The sequence below is a fragment of the Hippoglossus stenolepis genome, chromosome 13 (assembly GCF_022539355.2).
Source record: "Hippoglossus stenolepis isolate QCI-W04-F060 chromosome 13, HSTE1.2, whole genome shotgun sequence".
Classification (NCBI taxonomy): Eukaryota; Metazoa; Chordata; class Actinopteri; order Pleuronectiformes; family Pleuronectidae; genus Hippoglossus; species Hippoglossus stenolepis.
In genome coordinates, this window is record NC_061495.1 from 15,491,070 (window position 1) to 15,510,458 (window position 19,389).

Sequence of the window (19,389 nt, forward strand, 5' to 3'; positions counted from 1 at the left end):
GTCTTGCTTTGTTTGGGACAGCCCTGACATCCTATGCACGTGCATTTTCTAAAAAAACACATCAAGCACATGCCGAAAGATGTGTCAACTGCTTGGTGCACCACAAAGGCCCTGAGTCACCAGTCGCTGTTTACACAAACACACAAAATTAGTTGGTGTCTCCATTTAAAAAAATAAAATGTTCAATACTGTGGCATTGCCTTTTCATTTTCCAGGGTCCGACCCCCACATATTTATTTATCACCTACCAGTAAACCAAAAACTAGGCAGAGTCTTTTTGGCTGTTGGCTAGATGTTGATAGAAGTCCTCATACACATTCCTGCAAATAAATTGATATAAGGCATGAAATAATGATTTATAGCACATATCATGTGTTGTTTCACAACTTATACCCTCTTCCCCAGTCCGGACCCACATACAAAGAGACTTACAGACGTGATCTGATTGACAGCTTCAAAACCTCCTGACGAACTTAGTTTAGTTAGTTAAGTCCACTCTGCTGTTGTAATCTGATATGTATTTATATTACAAATACAATCTAACATTACTAACAAATATTCTGTGTTATCTCAGAGCTTATGAACACATCAGAACAGAGCTGACAGAGCAGTAAGCACTAAGTGTGAGCACAACGTGTGTGTGTGTGTGTGTGTGTGTGTGTGTGTGTGTGTGTGTGGGTGTGCTCTGCCTCGTCCACCATAACCCGCCTGGCTGAGGATAAAAAGGGCCTTCAATTGAAAAAAATGAGCATCTGGCTGGCAGGTGTTGCACAGCACAGATGACTTTGATGTTCTTTAAAAGCCGAGCCAAAATAGTAATAGGTTGGCATGATGTTAAAAATTATAAAAGATTCGGAAACTTAATAGGCTTTAAGTTTTATTATAATGTTTATTGCATTTATTATATCAAGTTTAACTAGTTGATCGTAATGCACCAGTTCATCTTCTACTCTTTTTTTGCTCTATGACAGGACTCATAATCAGTGTTGGACGCTCACACTGAAACTCCACCGAAAGAGGAACACAACTGATAATCATGTTATTACTGAAAAATCATATTTCTGAAGAGGACGGAAAGTGATTGAAGACTGATAACCTGCACGTCATTCTTCTGTCGACAAATAACTGACAGATTCTTATCTGTTCTAAATCCAACAATACAATTTTAAATGCATGTACACGTACACATTTTTTATATCCACAAAGCATCTTTACATTTTACTTTCGGGGGCCACTTTGATCCAGATCCAACAAAAACGTGAAGCCAGCTTTTAGGGTTTTATTTTTTTAACGTGTTAAACCTGCAGCGCTTGAGTCAATTTCTAAAACCACAAAGCCGCCCAACCTCAACACCCCATCACAGCCTAACCTGAGTTCACCCACAGGAACTCGTTGGACTCTTAAGATGCAGACAGACACGCATTCCGCTCAGAGGCACCAAAAAGGTTTCAGCATTTCTTCCTCAGGGAATTGATTCAAGCTATTTGTTCATGGAATTTAACCTCGACTCTCTCTCTCTCTCTCTCTCTCTCTCTCTCTCTCTCTCTCTCTCTCTCTCTCTCTCTCTCTCTCTCTCTCTCTCTCTCTCTCTCTCTCTCTCTCTCTCACACACTCACACTCCTCTCTCACACCTTCACACTCACACTCACACACACTCACACACACACACACTCACACACACACTCACACTCACACTCACACACACACACACACACACACACACACTCACACACACACTCACACTCACACAACGTGTAGAAAAGTTTTCTGTAGATACACAAATTTTAGTTTATCTGATGAAATCTACCCATGACCCCTCCCAGCTGTCACAAAACAAGGAAGAGGACGGAGGTCATTGACTGAGGTAAAAGAAGAGAATCACTTCGCTGTGTTATTCTACATTTATGTATTTAATATTTTTCCTACTGTCAAAAATCCCATGAAAATCCCAAACATATCAAAGCACAAGTCAATCTCTTCAATACTGGTCTGATTTAGAGACTGTAAAGATGGACGACATTAACATTTCCACTTCCATTATCCAGAAATCAAGCCAAAAATTTGAATGAAGACACGAACACTGCCGGAGTCTGCGCAGAAGCAATCAGGGGATTGAGTCGCAGTAGCAAGGTCACGGCGATGCACACGCTTGACCAATACACCGAGTCAGTTGAACATACATCAGTGTGATACAGACTAACTGAAACGACAGAAACCATATTTTAAAAAATTGTATTTGATGTGTACTTTGATGTTTTTGTTTGGCCCATGTCTAATCCACTAACATGGGGGAGGTGGGACTAATGACCAACACTGCAGATAGCCACCAGGTGGCGATCAAGAAACTTTGGCTTCACTTTTGGGGAGCTCTCATGTCGTCCATGTTTCAGTCTATAGTCTGGTGAAGGAAGTGAGACTAGCTGAGACACATCTCTAGAAATAGGGCATAAAGAAATATATATAGAATCAACATTACAAAAAGATAAATACAAAGATAAATATTTTCATTCTGTAGTTTAAGCTAATTCTACACAAACAGCCGTAGGATAAATAGTGGAGTTTTTGGGATTAACAGTCATTTTGTGAGCGAGTGAATATGTATGGAAGCTGAATGGTGTCTTTGGGATCAACTTAAAACTAAACTTCCCATGTTCATGTCACTGGTGCATCATGTGGCTCTTTGATCTGTTTTTATCTTTTTTAATAGGATTTTTTTGAATAAGAAAAACATAAAATATCACCACACTTGTTTTTTTAACATCATTTAAACATCACAGACAAACAGAGGACAGTGTTTTAAGGAAAAGAAAAGTCCCTGTACTTTAATTGACCATACGGTGACTCATCCATTACAGAGAATAAATATGACCCAGTCAACAGACTTCATGTGAACACAGCCTGGAGATTATGTGAGAGTCAGATTCAGAGGAGCGGAGTTGAACGTCAAACGGTCGGCGCTCACGAGTAGGATTGTGTTGGTGACAGCCGCAGAGGTTAGTCCGACCATCTTCAATTTGTACCAAGGTGATGATGAAGAGGAGGAGGAGGAGGAGGATGTCGGGAATCAGTTCTGCAACGTTGGCTCTGAGAAGCACTGCCTCTGCTTTTCAGGCTCGGAACAATTATTCCACTGAAAAGAAACGCATTAAGAGAGCAAGAGAAGTGATGAAACAAAATCGAATAAAAATGCCAAAGTTAATTCTACTGTTTATTAAAGGAAAATCTAATTTCAAATCTGGCCTGGGGCCAAAGCTACAAAGAGGACAATCGAAACAGGTTAATTAAAATCTCTCTTCATATTTGGTCATCTTTTGAGAAGTGCTGCTTGTTAAGAAACTAATAACGAGACATTACATATATATATATATAAATCTAAAATATAGGACCACATTTATCTGTTCATGACACACATGGTTATCATTATTGTTTTACCCGATTACTGACATGTGCAGTGTAAGTAATTCTAGTATTCTAGCCCCGCCAACGTGGCTCCAACCCAAATATCCCGACAGGCTGGGGTTAGGTATCCTAGATTTTCATTGACATATTGATTTATCACAAGCGAATGATGTGAAACTTCTGCTGTATGAACTTGTACAACACATGATCTGAAGCGATGAGTTCTGGAGCACGCATGTATAGTTTTGAACAACTTTCAGTTAGACGAGGCTGTGGCAGTGGGAGCATGTTCCCACTGCAGACCTCGTGTACGTGAGCCACTGGGAGGAAAAGCACTGCATCAGGAGCATCAGTTCTTCTCTACCACAAAGCTATAAAAGCAAACACCCTTCATTTCCCGCTTTATTTTATTTTCACACTTTCCCAGTGCGCACCAGACTTCATCCCTCCAGATCGTGTTTCAGTCGTCTGCTCAGCTGAGGCACCGTTTTCTTTATTTTCTTTGAGCACGGACAGAGAGCAGTGACTGACTGTGAGAAAAGTGCAGCTTGAGAGCAGGTAGAAACAGGATTTTGACATCGCTGTCATAGGTAACTGCAAAGTCAGATCATATTCTGTGGGCTCCTCACTCTTCTTCTTTTCAACTCACACATGCAGCCATAGGATCCAAAAAACAACAAAAACAGGATTGGTGCAGCTTTAAGTTTAGCACATGCTAATACAACTGACTGTTCACAAAATCAGCATGTAAGGGAGTTGTGTCTATACTGTGATCATTTCACAAAATCTTAAAATCTAATTGAAACAGGAAAGTCTTCACCTTCTGGCTTTTGATATCACAACCAGTGATTATAGTTTGTGATGCTCCTCAACCCAATGGGCCATTGTTCCATCTGCATCTGTGCAGTTTGTCAAAATCTATAATAGTGAGCAAGTCCTAAATATGACATTTTATCAACTTTCTAATAATTTATTGTGTAAGCCAGGAAAAAAAAACGTTATCAAGAAAGGCACGGTATCACTCCTCTAGAGTTTACTGCTCCATACTGCTGCACATTCTTGGAAACATTGCCACCACATGAATAAACACAGACTGCTGTTTCAATGTATTAAATGACCAATAGCATGTAGATACATCTGCTCAGGTGTGTGGGAGTATGACACTGCTTTCGGTGCTCGGTTGAAACCTCGACACAAGGCAATGATTTGTCGTCACACACACTCACTCACCTTCTTTGCGCAGGAAACACTTCCAAAGGCAGAAGCAGAGGGACATGACCAACAGAGCTGCTACTGTGGTGACTGAGATCAGGATGGTGAGAGCTGTTCCAACTGGAAGAAGAGAAAGAAAGTAAAATAAGACATCATGGAATTAAGATCAAGGTTATAAAACACTGAATAGATGTGTGTGTGTGTGTGTGTGTGTGTGTGTGTGTGTGCGGCCTGCACTGGTCTGGATAATCATTTCTTTAGATGTACCATCCCTGATTAAATCCCTCTTCTATTTCCGTTTGATTTATTTATATATTATTTAATATTTATATAGATTATATATTTGTACATGATATATATGGGTCATTGACGTGACGCCTATATTTTCTGTCCGACTGCATTTTCTTCTGTTAAAAAAAGGTTTAAATACATAAATAAATACCATATATATGTAGTACCTCTATACGTATATGTACACACTTTAAATTTCCAAAAACCATTAGTTATTTCAATGTTTCTGTTTTATAAAGTGTCAAAATATCATGTGGTGCGACCGTCCGGCCATGACTGCTGTTGTGAAAACTTCTTTGAAATTACTCAAAATCTATTCAAATTTATTTTCTGCCATATTTGGCATGATTTCCAAAGTCTTTTGTAGTCCTGTACAAAATTGCAAAGCATTTGCATTTATATTTCCATCATAGTATACAAACAAACTTTGTCCGATGATGTCCATTTTATGAAATATCATGTGGTGCGACCATCAAGAAATGACCAATTTGGGACTTTGATGTTGAAATCCATTCAAAGACAGGAAGTTGCATCATAAACCATTTTGCCAAGGACCCATGGAAGCAGCAACAGGTTTGTAACTCTCTCTCAAATTTGGAAAAAAATAACCTTTTTCACAGCTGGTATGTAGTTGCCACATTTGGATATCATGTGGTATGACCTCAAAAAAACTATGAATTCTAAGTTATTTCTCAAAATATATGTTTTGATTATAAATTGCATAGTGACATTTTGTGCTGACCTAGTTTGTTTTCCTTAGGTGGCCAATGCTGTGGCTGTAAATTTTGACTGAACTAGAAAATATCATGTGGTGCGACCAAATGTGGTGCGACCATTGCAGAGTGTTTTACATGATAGATATATGTCCTAGATTTGTTATATTCAATTAATTATTTATATACACAAAGTACTTTATTTGAGTATTATTTGGAAAATATTTCTACGCAATTAGAGTATTTTTTTCTAATATTTCAGAAACAACGGTTTATGTTAAATTTTTGTACAATATCATGAATAAATACCACCCCAAAAATATAGCATGTAATTTTATCTCGGTTATTATGAATTTATTATTTATTTATGTGTTTATTTATTTATAACTGTTTAAATTTATTTTACCAGATGCCACTTCCAAGCAAAATAAAAACCGCTCGCCATATGCAGCGTGTTAATTCTGACCCTGTAGCAAGAGCGGAGAACCTTGCTCGGAGAAGAGAAAGGTATGTTAAAACATTTCAAAAATGAAAACTACAAATAAAGCAACATGAAGTACATATTGCTTTTATGTGTTTTTCATTACTGGACGAAATGCATATTTGCGTTAAAATGTTCATCTATCATTAGTCCAAAATAACTTATTGGTTTATGGCATGACATTACATATCTTTTTCAGCTACGAGAGAAATAAACAGCAGGGAGAGATTCCATATGCCAAGTCAAGTGAGTTGACAGAGAGAGAGAAAAAGAAACAGAGAGAGAAATGGAGGGCTGCATCCAGAGCTTACAGAGAAAGTAAAAATATGGCAAACGCTGTATTAGACCTTACGCCGAAAATGTGTTAGGTGAATGTGGGCCAGGGACAACAATATAGAATTTGAATTTGTTGATGCAACAACTCTTGCATCAACATTTTCACAGACTTTCTGAGTTGTTATTCCGACTTTAGATGGCATTCAAGTGAATTTTCACATGAACTCACAAACTGCGTTTTTGAGTTTTCTTAGTGGAATTCTGGTTTACTAGTGGTCCTTATTTAAGGTAGGTAACCATGATGTGTAGAAAGTTATGTTGACGCCTGCACAAAAGAAGATGCAATGCCACAACTGACACTTTACCGCCACCAACTCACTTTTAGTGTTCATGGAAACAGCGATCGGCGACTCCAGGCCTTTGTGGTGCACCAGGCACTTGACGGACACGTCTTTCAGCAGCCCTGACTTCACAGTCAGCGTACTGATGACCAGAGTGGTCCCGTCGGCCTGCGGAAGCTGCGTGGTCACAGGGGGGCCCATGGTGCGGTTATCTCGCTCCACGTTCCACACAATCTCTGCCGGGGGACGCGACACGCTGGTGCAGTTGGCCTCGATCACACCTGGAGAGGTGGTCTTGTAGCTCACCTGGGGTTTGGGCAGCACTGTGGGAAATGAACAGAAAGGAGTACAACTATCATCTTGGTGCACATATAGCACAGATGTAGAACAATGGTTTTAATATGCAGTCAGGGCTGGACATATTGGTTTAATTTACAAATTCAGATTGCAGTACGGTTCGTGTTTGTGTATTTGGAAAGTGTCTTTGGGTAAATTGCTAAGTTGATACCTGGGAAAGACCTTGAAGCCCCTGGATCAGTTACGGTATGTGAGTTCCCGCACACTTAAGATCCATAAGTAAATCTGAGGCTGTTTTCAATTTTCTGTTCTCTGGGGTGAGCGAGGAATGTGATACACTGGAACAGAGAACATTTCTGTTGGCAAGAACACGTGCAGCCACATATATTTGGCCCTCGTAGTTTCATCTTCTTCTTCTTCTCACAGTTTCTAAGTAATGAGCTTCTTCCGCCATCAGTCTGGAGCAGTGTCAAATTTTGGGTTGAGTGAATGCACAACAGAAAAAAATGCCGATAACAATCCAAACCACAGTGCCCGATGAAGGAGATAAGAGTTACAGCGCTGAGTTACATTCCACAGTTTTTTCTAAACAGAAGCTTTTCTTTATTCGAACACTGGATTTATAACAATCTGTGCTGCTATTATATCATATAAAATGTATAAATGTTCAACGTTACAACTTCAACTGAACTTTCACTAAGTGTTACTCTTAAAGTGGAATCACAAAGGAATTAAACAAAAATGTATATCAAACGACCAGTGTGAAGGATTTAGTGGCATCTAGTGGTGAGGTTGAAGATTGCAACCACCTGAATAAATCTTTACATGAATCCAATATTATTTTTACAATCTCTCCAAAAGATTAACATTGTTTCCTTGGAAAGCAGGTACACAGATATCAAACTGCATACACTCTCATGGATTTACACACACACACGATCTGGGGTCACGCAGTCACCTGTCTTAGTAAATAACAAGAATTGTGTGTGTGTGTGTGTGTGTGTGTGTGTGTGTGTGTGTGTGTGTGTGTGTGTGTGTGTGTGTGTGTGTGTGTGTGTGTGTGTGTGTGTGTGTGTGTGTGTGTGTGTGTGTGTGGGAGGGAATTACATCATCCAGAGTGGGATGAGGGTGGAAGAGCAATGAGCTGCAAGAAGAAAAAAAAACATTAATGCTAATGGAGGCTCGCTATTAGAGACACCTACTGTAGGCTACTGTACAGTTCACATCTCAAACAAAAGCCCGTCTGTTTGCTGAGATAACTGCGAGAGAACGGGAGCGGGACAGAAAAAGTGGGAACACCAGTGAGCAGAAAGAGAGCGAGACAACGCACAGAGGGAATCAGTGTCTGCTCCAAACACTGTCACAGTCATGCATCAGGAGCTCGCTCCCTGCCTCCATCATTCTTTTTCCAATGGCCTATTCTTCACATGGACACACACACCGCTCTGTGTTTGTGTTAACAAATCACCCGACAGCTCAGCTTTGCTGCTGTATCATGAAAACATTCAGCGGCTACAATCAGAACGAAGGAAAGATCAACATTCCTGTCTAAGTCCGAGGGGTTACGTCTCCTCCTGTTATTTCTGCCACAGGAGCCGGTCTATAGGCGGCTGCTGCATCTACTGTAGGACACTCGCTGCTACCAAGCATGAATGTCCATCTGAAAAACGAAAAGAAAAAACTATTCCCTCTGCCAACAATTTCATTGTTGTTTGTCTGACTTTTAGCAGAATCACGCAAAAACTACAAAACGGATTTTCTTGAAACTTGGTGGAGGCGTGGGGAAGGGGCCAAGGAAGAACCAATTAACTGTGTAGCAGATTTGATTAAGGGTGTGGATCCAGTTTTTCCCCCCCTCTTTCTGTACTGTTAAAAGATGATGGCGGTGCACTCACCACCAGCAAAGATATCAGACATGATATCAGTTCCCTGAATGTGCCTGACTGTTTTCTTCAAGATCCATGAATTATTCCCTGGGAAATCAGTTCAAATCAATCCGCCTCCTTATCTGGAGCCGCACCACAATTTTATGTTGCTCTTCCTTGACCCATATTGCATCCTTATCCCAAGTTTTGTGGAATCCCGCTTGTAGTTTTTGCGTTATCCTGCTAACGAACAAACAAACAAGTGCAGATGAAAAAAAAAAATCCTTGGCGAAGCAAATAATGCAGTTACTGATATGTACGGTAACAAATATTCCTTTTAACTATATCCAGGAATGGATATTTAATTTAATGAAACATGTCTGATCTCAATACATGTGGTGGAGGTTTGTGCCCTTCAAGTTATTGATAGAATCAGGCAAATCAGACAAATTCTCCCACTGAGGCTCAACCAAAAGTGACACAAAGCAGTGTAAGACTCATGACTGGAGTAATTACAAAGCAGGTAACAAATATATTTTTCTGCTCTGAAAGTCTGAGTTTTAGCTGTTTTCACAGGATTTGCTTTAAAGGCTGGAGGCGTGGGTCACTCTGTTACTCTAGAGTAAAGTATCACTTTGATAGACAGATATTTGTTACAGATTTATGTTTCCCAGACAAAGTGATTCCTCAGTATAGTTTGTGAGATGTGTTGTGCGACCATGTTGGAAATGAAAAGTGATGTTCCGAACATTCATATTTACTCAGGAGATATAAAACTGGTATCAATCTTCTTCTCTGACTGATAGCAAGAACAAGGAAAACATAATTTCCTAAATACGCTTTTTTGTTTTTGGGCAGCTTTTTGTGTCTGAGCAGGAAGAATGATAACAGTAACTAACAGCAAACCTTGTATAAAGAAAGTATTGAAAAAGTCTAAACATATGGTGCATGGCTCTATGCCCAGTACATAACCTGCTCCTCAAGGGCAGCTCTAGTTTTGAACAACCACTGTGTTTCCATATGGATCTTATCATATATAAAATCAGTGATGTCTGTTTGGGGACACAATGTTTTTACCATAGGTGGAGAGGCAAACTGTGGAGCTCTTTGGTTTGTCAGGATCTGTGTTGTACAGGCAGGTGTAGCAGCCCTCGTCCTGGATAGAGACGGGCTGGATGGTGAGCTGGCTGTCGGACAGCGAGGCACTGAGCCAGACCCTCCCCTGGTACGGTGGCTCAATCATGGGGTCGCTGCGCTTTGCAAAGGAGGCCACGTCTGCGGACTCTCCTTGTGCAGGAGTGTATCTCCACGAGATCTGCTGCACCTTCTCAGGCAAACCGTAGGAGCAGGAGAGGGACGCCTTCTTGCCGCTCACCGCCGTCTTGTTGCCGTCGACGGTGACTTGTGCTGGGAGTGAAGCAAAGGGCCACCGTCCAGTGATGGATGGGGGGAGGCAACAGGGAGACAGAGGGTGAAGAACAGGACAATGTTAATATTCAGAAATATGAGGCACCCAGACATAAACCAGTCAGTGGAATCTGCAGCAGCTGTTTCTGGTTAGTGAGACCTCCCTCTCCCTGTGCTCCAGCTCTTTATTAACATTACTGGCTGAGCCTCCACAGGCTCATCAACTTGTTTTCAGAGGTTAGGAGTGGTTAAGGACATCTGTATGCACATATTTTCTCAGTAAATCCCCACGGCAGATTGATAATCGTCTTGTAGGGAGGAGTAACTATCCCTGGAGTCTATTGCTTTTTGTTTAGTTTTGTTGGGGAGAGGGGCAAAAGGCGGGCATCCAAGAGTTCATCCAGGTTAAGCCAAACAAAAACACGAGCATAAAAAGGTGAATTGAATTCAGTCATTTAATTATTGTCAAGTAAGAACCTGTTGGACCATGTGATTGCTCACTAATGGCTCCTATAGCTGGTAGCTTTCTCTAACAAATCAAACTCAAAACAACAGATGACGGGACTCCAATTAGTTTGTCACTAGGATCGTTACTCAACCTCAGTCGCTTCCTTTCCTTGAACCATAATCTGAAAACTCATCTTTCATTAAATGTTCATTTGTTTTAGAAAGGAGAAACTGTCTGTTTTTTAGTGAGCAGGATTATGCAAAAATTACTAGACATATTTCCATGAAACTGAGGGATGGTCTATGGGTCCGGGAAGAACCCATTACATTTTGGTGCAAATCCAGGATCAAGGGGCGGATCTAGAATTTTCTTTTCGCTTTCTTTATTATGACGTTTTTCAACATTTTCACAGATTTCTCAGAGAATAATTCACAGGTCCTGATGAAAGAAACCAGGCACAGTTGTGTGCAATTTGGTGCAGAACTAAATAAAAATAAAGATCTCATAAATTGACATGTGTTTTCATGAGGGGACTGTTGGGACTTAGCAGTTGTGTAAACAATCAATTCCATTACATAGCAATCATTTGTTTACATTTAATAATGTTAAAGATTTGCAAGAGAATCTCTTAATCTCAGGAGTCGGCGCAACAAAGAAGTGTTTTCCTCCACCTAGATAACAATGATCTATAATGCATTTTTTACTGCTCCTATGGATTCTCAGATTGAATATATATTATCTAAACACTAACATATGGGTGTTTTTCAATTTGCCAAACTGCTTTTTAATCATTAAAATTAAAGCCATTAATGGTTTTACTTACAGGTGACAGTGAGGCAGGTCTGACCCTGCTTTGAACCCGAGGGATGCATGTCAAAGATGCAGGTGTAGCAGCCTTCGTCGCGGAAGCCCACCCTGCGGATGGTGATGGCCGAGGTGTCCTTTGGGGAGGAGGCGAGCTCCACGTGCTGCTGTCCACTCACGCTGTCTCTCTGGCCGGGCTGGTAGCTCAGCAGGGTCTGGTTCTGGACGTCCAGCCAGCGCACTTGCCTCAGGGATTCACCCCGCTCCCTCGAGACACTGCAGGTCAGAGTGAAGGGCTTCTCCACCGGAGCCTCCAGACGCTCTGGTGCTGTGACCCTGCCTGATACATCCACCCTAAGGTCAATTACATACTGTACATAAAACAATACTCCAGTTTGATTTGTCGGTCTTCATTTGACATTTGACTCAGCCTGGTACTTACCCTGCAGTCGTCCCACCAGCAGCAGGAGTAAACACACCTGCAGACCTTTCCTACAGGAAGCCTGGATCACCATCTTCTTCATTGCTTGGAGATGGAAGAGTGGTACTCTGATGTGGAGAATCAGTTTTCATTCATCAGACCAACTCAAACTCTGATATAGTTTACACACCTGTTGATCTAGCAGTGATACTGAGAGGCTGAGTTGAGCCACATCCTCATTTTCCCCTCACCCAGAGTCAGATGAGCTCCTGTCGTCACTCAGATGCTTCCAACATGTTTTATCATATTAAAGCATTCAGAAAACTACTAAGTGCAAACATATTGTCCTTTGTTATACAACACATATTTTCAGATTAGACAGATGTGATCAGTATAATACACAAGCTGGTTAAACACATCTGCCACATCACAGACTTAATGGAATACAGGGAGAATTCAGGTCTAACACAATGACTTGCAATTAAATTACAAATAAAAATAAAATACAAACTTGTTATAGCCAATAACTCACTAAAGATCAACAGAAACTAGATAAAACTTAAATTTGTTGATGACATGAGAAAAACTGAATCATCTCATACATTCTGTCTTTTCCTCGCCTGATAATAAACTCATAATAAGGAGACACTCACCCCTACTTGTGTCCTGGGACAAATGTTTAAATCCAGCAGCAGGAAATGTTCTACTTCTGCCACATCCAGTCCATCCCTACGACCCAGCAGTCTCCTGAAACATCACTCCAGAACAAGCCCCGTTCAAATAACTATTTTTACTCATCCGTGTGTTTTCTATTCTGCCCACCCGCAGCACAATGAACACCAGCCGGCGGCAGCTCCACACTTCTCCCCACTGGATGTGGAGCAGCTCATGTCTGAGGCTCACAGCGCCTTCTTTTGTCACTCAGTGCACATTACATGGTGGAAGCAATGGAGATATATCAGTGTATGATTCCAAAATAGAATAGAATAGAATAGAATAGGAATAAAAGTTCAAAAGAGCACATTTTACACATATTATGTTACAAAGTTAAGGCGAACCAAATAAAGATTAGAGCACACACACAACACACATAAATATGAAGTGCTATAGTCAGCAGATTGCACACTCCACAGTGACTATATATATATATACACACATTTTTAACTATTGCACAGTTCCAATGCACAGATCACAGTAGGTTTTTCAGTGTAAAATATAACATAGGGAGAATGTTTTGGAATGTTTTTTAATTAAAATGTTGTATTTTAAATCGTTTTGAAAAGATGAGGTGGATTGACAGGGATGCAAACTTCTTTTTATCCCCCTGTTGGTGCATTATTTAGACCTCAATGTTTATTTGTGTGCTAGTTGTTGCTTGGAGGAAATACCTCTGAAGCAAACATTTCATTAGAAGTAGTCAAATCCTGCAATATCCTGCAGGATGTAAGAATCAGGTGCCGTAGTAGTGTTTGCTGTAGGTGGGATAAAATATTCAAATATTAAAAGATAAGTTCTCTAGTTATATTAGAGAGATTGTGAGACAAACACATCATAACTGACATGAAAAACTCATAAAATCTATGATTCAGCATCCACGATACATATATTGATTATGTATCTTAGATACAAAACATATAATTTATAATATAATGTAATAATATAAAAAGTAGCAGCTGCAGTTTTTCTGCTTTGTCGACCTCTGTAGGCTATTATGGTAATTACAATAATACTGCAGACATCCCTGCAGCATCAAATAAAGACATCGAGTTGTTAAGTTTACGATTTTATTCGAATCAGAATTAAATTTAGAATTTTTGCTAATCATTTTAAAATGTGTTTGATTTTATTTTGTGTATTTGAAGGTTTTCGTATGTGACGTCACAGTTTTGCGACGGAAGTGTGTTAGTCGGACGCACGTTGGTGACGCAGCAACATGAAACTTGACAGCTGAACAACAAATGAGCTAAAATGACGAAAAGAAAAGCGCTTAAAGCTTCTTTAATGTAACTGTGTGTTCACATCAACATGAAGTGAAAGTGTCCTCGTCCCTGTTTCATCCGTGCAGCGACTTTTTAACGGACTAAAGGCGGAGTGGTTTTGACAGACATCATGTCGTTCGTGGTGGACTCCGTCATCATGTTCACCTCACAGGTAAAGTGCACTGGTTTGATAGATGCTGGGTCGCTAGCTGTTTGTTGTCCTTTAGCAGAATGAGTTCGTTCATTTGTCATCTCTGAGTTCACCATGTTTGAAGCTTCCTCCAGCAGAAGAGCCTTCTCTCAACGGACATGTTGACATGACTCCGTAGTCAAAATATCGACAATGAATTATAGGACTGTAATGTTATTGTTATTATATAATGTTATTACATCCCTAACACACTTTACTGCTATGACATGTCAACATGCCTGAGGTGAATAAAAGGTCTAATGTGCATCATCAGTCTATTAAAACCAATCTGTTTGTTTCTTTTCATTTAATTCAATGAATTAATTGAATTCAAGTTTCATGAATTGTGTCCAAATTCTGAAGACAGTGTTGTTCAATGACGTGCAAAAGTGTCAGCCACTGAAAGTAAAGTGATGATGCTTTCAAAAATGATTCCATGAATAGTTGTTAGAAACTTGGCAGCTTGATGACAGGAAAACATAGTTTTTGTAATAAACATTTCTTAATTCATAAATGTGATCCTCCAATGTTCACGTTTTCATCTTCTTTCACGTATTTCTCATTTAATCCGTGGCAGGTGCTGTTCTTTGGATTTGGTTGGTTATTCTTCATGCGGAGACTTTTCAAAGACTATGAGGTACAGTGTCATTCCAAATCATTTTTCTCCTAATAACCACTGTTTAGATGTGTAAACCACTGGTCTGGGCAAACTATACCAATAATTATAATGAAACACGCACATAAATAGAATTGTAATCCTACTACAGCCTCAGGATATCGTGTCATTGAGGTGTCGACTCGTCTGTTTCCTGACAGGTGCGACAGTACGTCGTCCAAGTGGTTTTCTCCATCACTTTTGCTTTTTCGTGTACCATGTTTGAGCTCATCATCTTTGAGATTCTAGGTGCCTTAAGTACCAGGTAAGTTCATTTTCTGTTGGATTCTGTTGGACTGTGTTATTTTGCTGCTGATCATCTCCGATGAAGAATTTGACACAGAAACAATGTTCTTGCCACAGTTCCAGGTATTTCCACTGGAAACTGAATCTGTACGTGATCCTTCTGGTTCTAATCTTCGTGGTGCCTTTTTACATCGGATACTTTGTTGTCAGCAACATACGCCTGCGTAAGAACAGTCATTTAAAAATAATATGTCTGATGATGTTGGAATGATTTTTAACTTAAAACCGTTTGCCCTTTGTCTGTTTAGTGGCGAGACAGAAGCTTCTGTTCGCCTGCATGGTGTGGTTTACCTTCATGTATTTCTTCTGGAAGTTGGGAGACCCATTTCCCATCCTCAGTCCCAAACATGGTAAATGTGCTTCTTCTCCTGTTTGGACAATAGTCTGCCATGCATAATGTGAGAACAGTGTTTTTGCTATTTTCTTGTTCTCTCTCTGTTGTTCAGGCATCCTGTCCATCGAGCAGCTCATCAGTCGAGTTGGTGTGATCGGCGTTACTCTCATGGCTCTGCTGTCTGGGTTTGGTGCTGTAAACTGTCCCTACACGTACATGTCCTATTTCCTCAGGTAAGCTCTGACTTTACGATCAACAGCTGCATCACAAAGCCTGTTTATCCAAGTCTGCTTATGCATCAATAATTGTTATAATCAGTCATGGCTCAACAGCTCAATCTGTTGTATTAGCGTGATGTCATTTTAATCTCATTCATTTATCCTGCTTTTAGTGCTGTTTAAGTGATCATTGCTTTTAGGCTAATATTAGGTATATTATTGCTTTTTAAATGACAAAATGACACTGACTTAAAACAAAATAATTACTTATTTATCATTTGAATGGTCCCATTTTACAAAACTTTTCTGTCCAGATATATATAAGACAGAACACAACATCGCACACAACTTTCATAGTACTACCATCACATATTATTTTGTCTCTGAAAGGTACATTTGTATTGCACTAGATTTATAAATGTTAGAGACACCGAATAGAGGAAAGAGTCCTATACCCCGGAAATAAGTTAGCATTTTTGCTATTTTTTGGTTCTCTTGTCCTGAAATCAATGTCTTTTGTTTAAATGCCTGAAATTTGATCTGTGGTTGGACACAAGCTTCGTTTTTTTGATGTTGACAGAAATGTAACAGACAGTGACATCCTTGCTCTGGAGCGGCGACTGCTCCAAACTATGGATATGATTGTGAGCAAGAAGAAACGGTAACCAAATCCATATATTTTGTAAAGGAAGTGACTCAAAGAATTGTGCCTCCACATTGTTCTAAGTGCTTTTACTGTGTGTGTGTAGAATTGCTATGACGCGGAGGCAGATGTACCAACGCGGAGAAGACCAGAACAAACAGACTGGATTTTGGGGCATGATCAAGAGTGTTACCTCCACCCAAACAGGCAGCGAAAGTATCCTTTAACTTCACATTAAACATGGTCACAATTCATTTATTGTTACTAGATAACTATGTACAAGGAGTCTGAATTAGATACAAGCCTTGACCACCTCCCCCCCAGACCTCTCTCTGATCCAGCAGGAAGTCGATGGTCTGGAAGAGCTGAGTCGGCAACTCTTTCTGGAGACTGTTGACCTGCAAGCTACCAAGGTAACACACACACACGTAGGCATTTACAATGAGGGGTCTTCTTAATACCAAAACAGCAGGATCTCTATCTTAAGGGAAAAAAAGGATTACAGAGCTAGAAAGTGACATAACTGACCTATGTACTCTGCTGAAAATGTTGAGTAATGATTTTTTTTTTAGCTCTTTAAAAACCTTACAGCTTCCTTTAGCTACATCTAGTTTTGAAGCTGTTAAGCCTCGGGTGTTGATTACAATTGAGTTCTGTCACACCCATAAAACACAAAGCAATCCTGTCTCATTTGATTAGTGTCGAAACTGTGAATCCGATAAATTTAAGTCCAACATTTTCTTCACTGTGGTTTGGTCTCCTCCAATATCCAGGTCAAAAGTGCCCAGAGAGTGAATGTTCTTTTCTAAAAATGAGTCAATAAGACTCTGCATATCTTTCATATCATTGGTTGTTACTCAAATCACTGCCTGATAACACTGTTAAGAACCATTCGCCTCAGGCCCTGGCTGCCATTACAGACACACTCACACATTTATCTGTGCACACCACACCCCTTTTTATCACCTCATTTGTGTCTGTACGATAAATGATTAGCTAACACCACCTTGTCTTATCATTAGGAGCGAATTGAGTACTCGAAGACATTCCAGGGGAAATACTTCAACTTCCTCGGCTATTTCTTTTCCATCTATTGTGTTTGGAAAATCTTCATGGTGAGAACTGGTTTTCAAGCATTTTTTCTTTTTTTCTGACATAAATAATCTATGACCTTTACCAAAGTAACATAATCACTTTTTGTTCTGTTTTTATATTGTCAAAGATGTAGATAAAATGATTTATTTTTTAAATCTCTATCTTTTCTGTCATAGGCCACAATAAACATTGTGTTTGACCGAGTGGGGAAAACAGATCCAGTGACAAGGGGCATTGAAATTACAGTGAACTACTTGGGTATCCAGTTTGATGTAAGAAACACACACACACACACACACACACACACACACACACACACACACACACACACACACACACACACACACACACACACACACACACACACACACACACACACACACACACACACACACACACACACACACACACCTGCAGGAACAGAGTGTGACCTCCTGTAAAGATAATCGCCGGTCCATTATCATCTCCCTGCCTGATTGCTCTGCAGTTATCTTGGTTATGATCGCTTCTAAACTCTTTCCACCGAGACAAATTATTTGATTGAATTCTTACAGCTCACACTAAGAGCATGTTTGAGGCAGGTGGCCGCCCACACTGAGTCTGGTTCTACTGGAGGTTACTCCCAGTTAATGAGGGAGATTTTGTCTCTCCACAGTCGCCAAAGTGCTTGCTCATTGTGGGAACTGCTGGGTTTCTCTATAGATTAGAAGGTCTTGACCTGTTTATGCTATGATTTGGCTCTTAAAATTTAACTGAACTAAATACCTTTTATGATAGTTCATTCCTCATTTTGCTATGGATTTTTTGTGTGAAGCACTTTGTAACCTTGTTTAGAAATGTCCTATACAAATAAAGTTATTATATTATTGTGTTATTATGTTCACTACTGTTATTTCCCTCTTCCTTTGAACACTAATGTTCTTTCTGCCTGTCACAGGTTAAGTTTTGGTCTCAACACATCTCTTTCATCCTGGTGGGAATAATAATCGTTACATCCATACGTGGCCTACTCATCACCCTCACCAAGGTAAAGTCTATCATTTGGTACATGTTTAATTAAATAGATCTTGTGGATAGTATACCTGAGATATATTTTAACACTTAATGTTTTAATTGTTTATAGTTCTTCTATGCAATATCAAGCAGCAAGTCATCCAATGTGATCGTGCTCGTCCTGGCTCAGATAATGGTGAGTGTGTTTGTGTCCTTATTGTCTCATAACTCCGAGCTGACAAACAACTGATAATTCAGAACATTTCTTGTTTCTCACTCTAATAGGGGATGTATTTCGTATCATCTGTCCTGCTGATGCGCATGAGCATGCCGCTGGAGTATCGCTCCATTGTGACCGAGGTTCTCGGAGAGCTGCAGTTCAACTTCTATCACCGCTGGTTTGACGTCATCTTCCTGGTCAGCGCCCTGTCCAGCATCCTCTTTCTTTATCTTGCTCACAAACAGGCACCAGAGAAACACATGTCCTTCTGATCTCCTGCACTGCATCTCCTATCTCTTTAATGTGACTCTCGGCCCAAAGGGCGACTTTTAATCTGGAATATAGGGATATCCAGACTTTGTTTTGTTTACGAGACATAATTGTCTTGACTGCCTATTCCTGAATCAGGAATGTTGTTGAATCCAGGTGACGGTGAACTACTGGAGCAGCTTTGGATGTGTGCTCTGTTGAATTAAAAAAGTATTTTCAATACAATGATTCTATTAGAAATTTTATTCTCAAGGCAAATGTTCTGTGTGCTCTTAAATTTGTATTCTTTTGGTCAAAATGTTATTTATCTTTAAGTCGGTCTGAACACACTGGAGCTGTCCTGTTCACAGCACATCCCTGCTTCACTCACACTGAGGTGTCAATGAAAGATGACTTCACTCGTGAGCTTCAAAAATAAATGTTATTTAGTTTGGAACAAAAACAGGAAGCAAAATAAGCTTAATCCAGATGGTACGTGTTCATTTATTTGTGTTCGTATACATTTTCACTCGTTTACATTCATTTGAGAAA

The 19,389-nt window shown here is 40.0% G+C and overlaps 2 protein-coding genes across 2 annotated transcripts; one reads left to right on the forward strand and one right to left on the reverse strand.

Annotated features, from left to right (window-relative positions):
- Window positions 1–1,889: 1,889 nt before the first annotated feature.
- zgc:113337 (uncharacterized protein LOC503741 homolog) lies at window positions 1,890–12,841 on the reverse strand. The gene is made up of 7 exons (XM_035175649.2): window positions 12,609–12,841; window positions 11,977–12,083; window positions 11,554–11,874; window positions 9,953–10,282; window positions 6,752–7,036; window positions 4,630–4,731; window positions 1,890–3,130 (listed from the first exon to the last, which is right to left on the reverse strand). The coding sequence occupies exons 2-7, from the start codon at window positions 12,056–12,058 to the stop codon at window positions 3,123–3,125; spliced, it is 1,128 nt and encodes a 375-aa protein (XP_035031540.1). The 5' UTR covers window positions 12,059–12,083; window positions 12,609–12,841; the 3' UTR covers window positions 1,890–3,122.
- A 1,012-nt stretch (window positions 12,842–13,853) lies between these two features.
- On the forward strand, window positions 13,854–19,327 carry si:ch73-390b10.2 (Golgi pH regulator). The gene is made up of 14 exons (XM_035175369.2): window positions 13,854–14,106; window positions 14,702–14,761; window positions 14,941–15,044; window positions 15,143–15,249; window positions 15,334–15,435; window positions 15,532–15,652; window positions 16,218–16,298; window positions 16,387–16,496; window positions 16,605–16,693; window positions 17,303–17,395; window positions 17,552–17,647; window positions 18,313–18,402; window positions 18,499–18,564; window positions 18,654–19,327. The coding sequence occupies exons 1-14, from the start codon at window positions 14,065–14,067 to the stop codon at window positions 18,858–18,860; spliced, it is 1,368 nt and encodes a 455-aa protein (XP_035031260.1). The 5' UTR covers window positions 13,854–14,064; the 3' UTR covers window positions 18,861–19,327.
- Window positions 19,328–19,389: the final 62 nt, after the last annotated feature.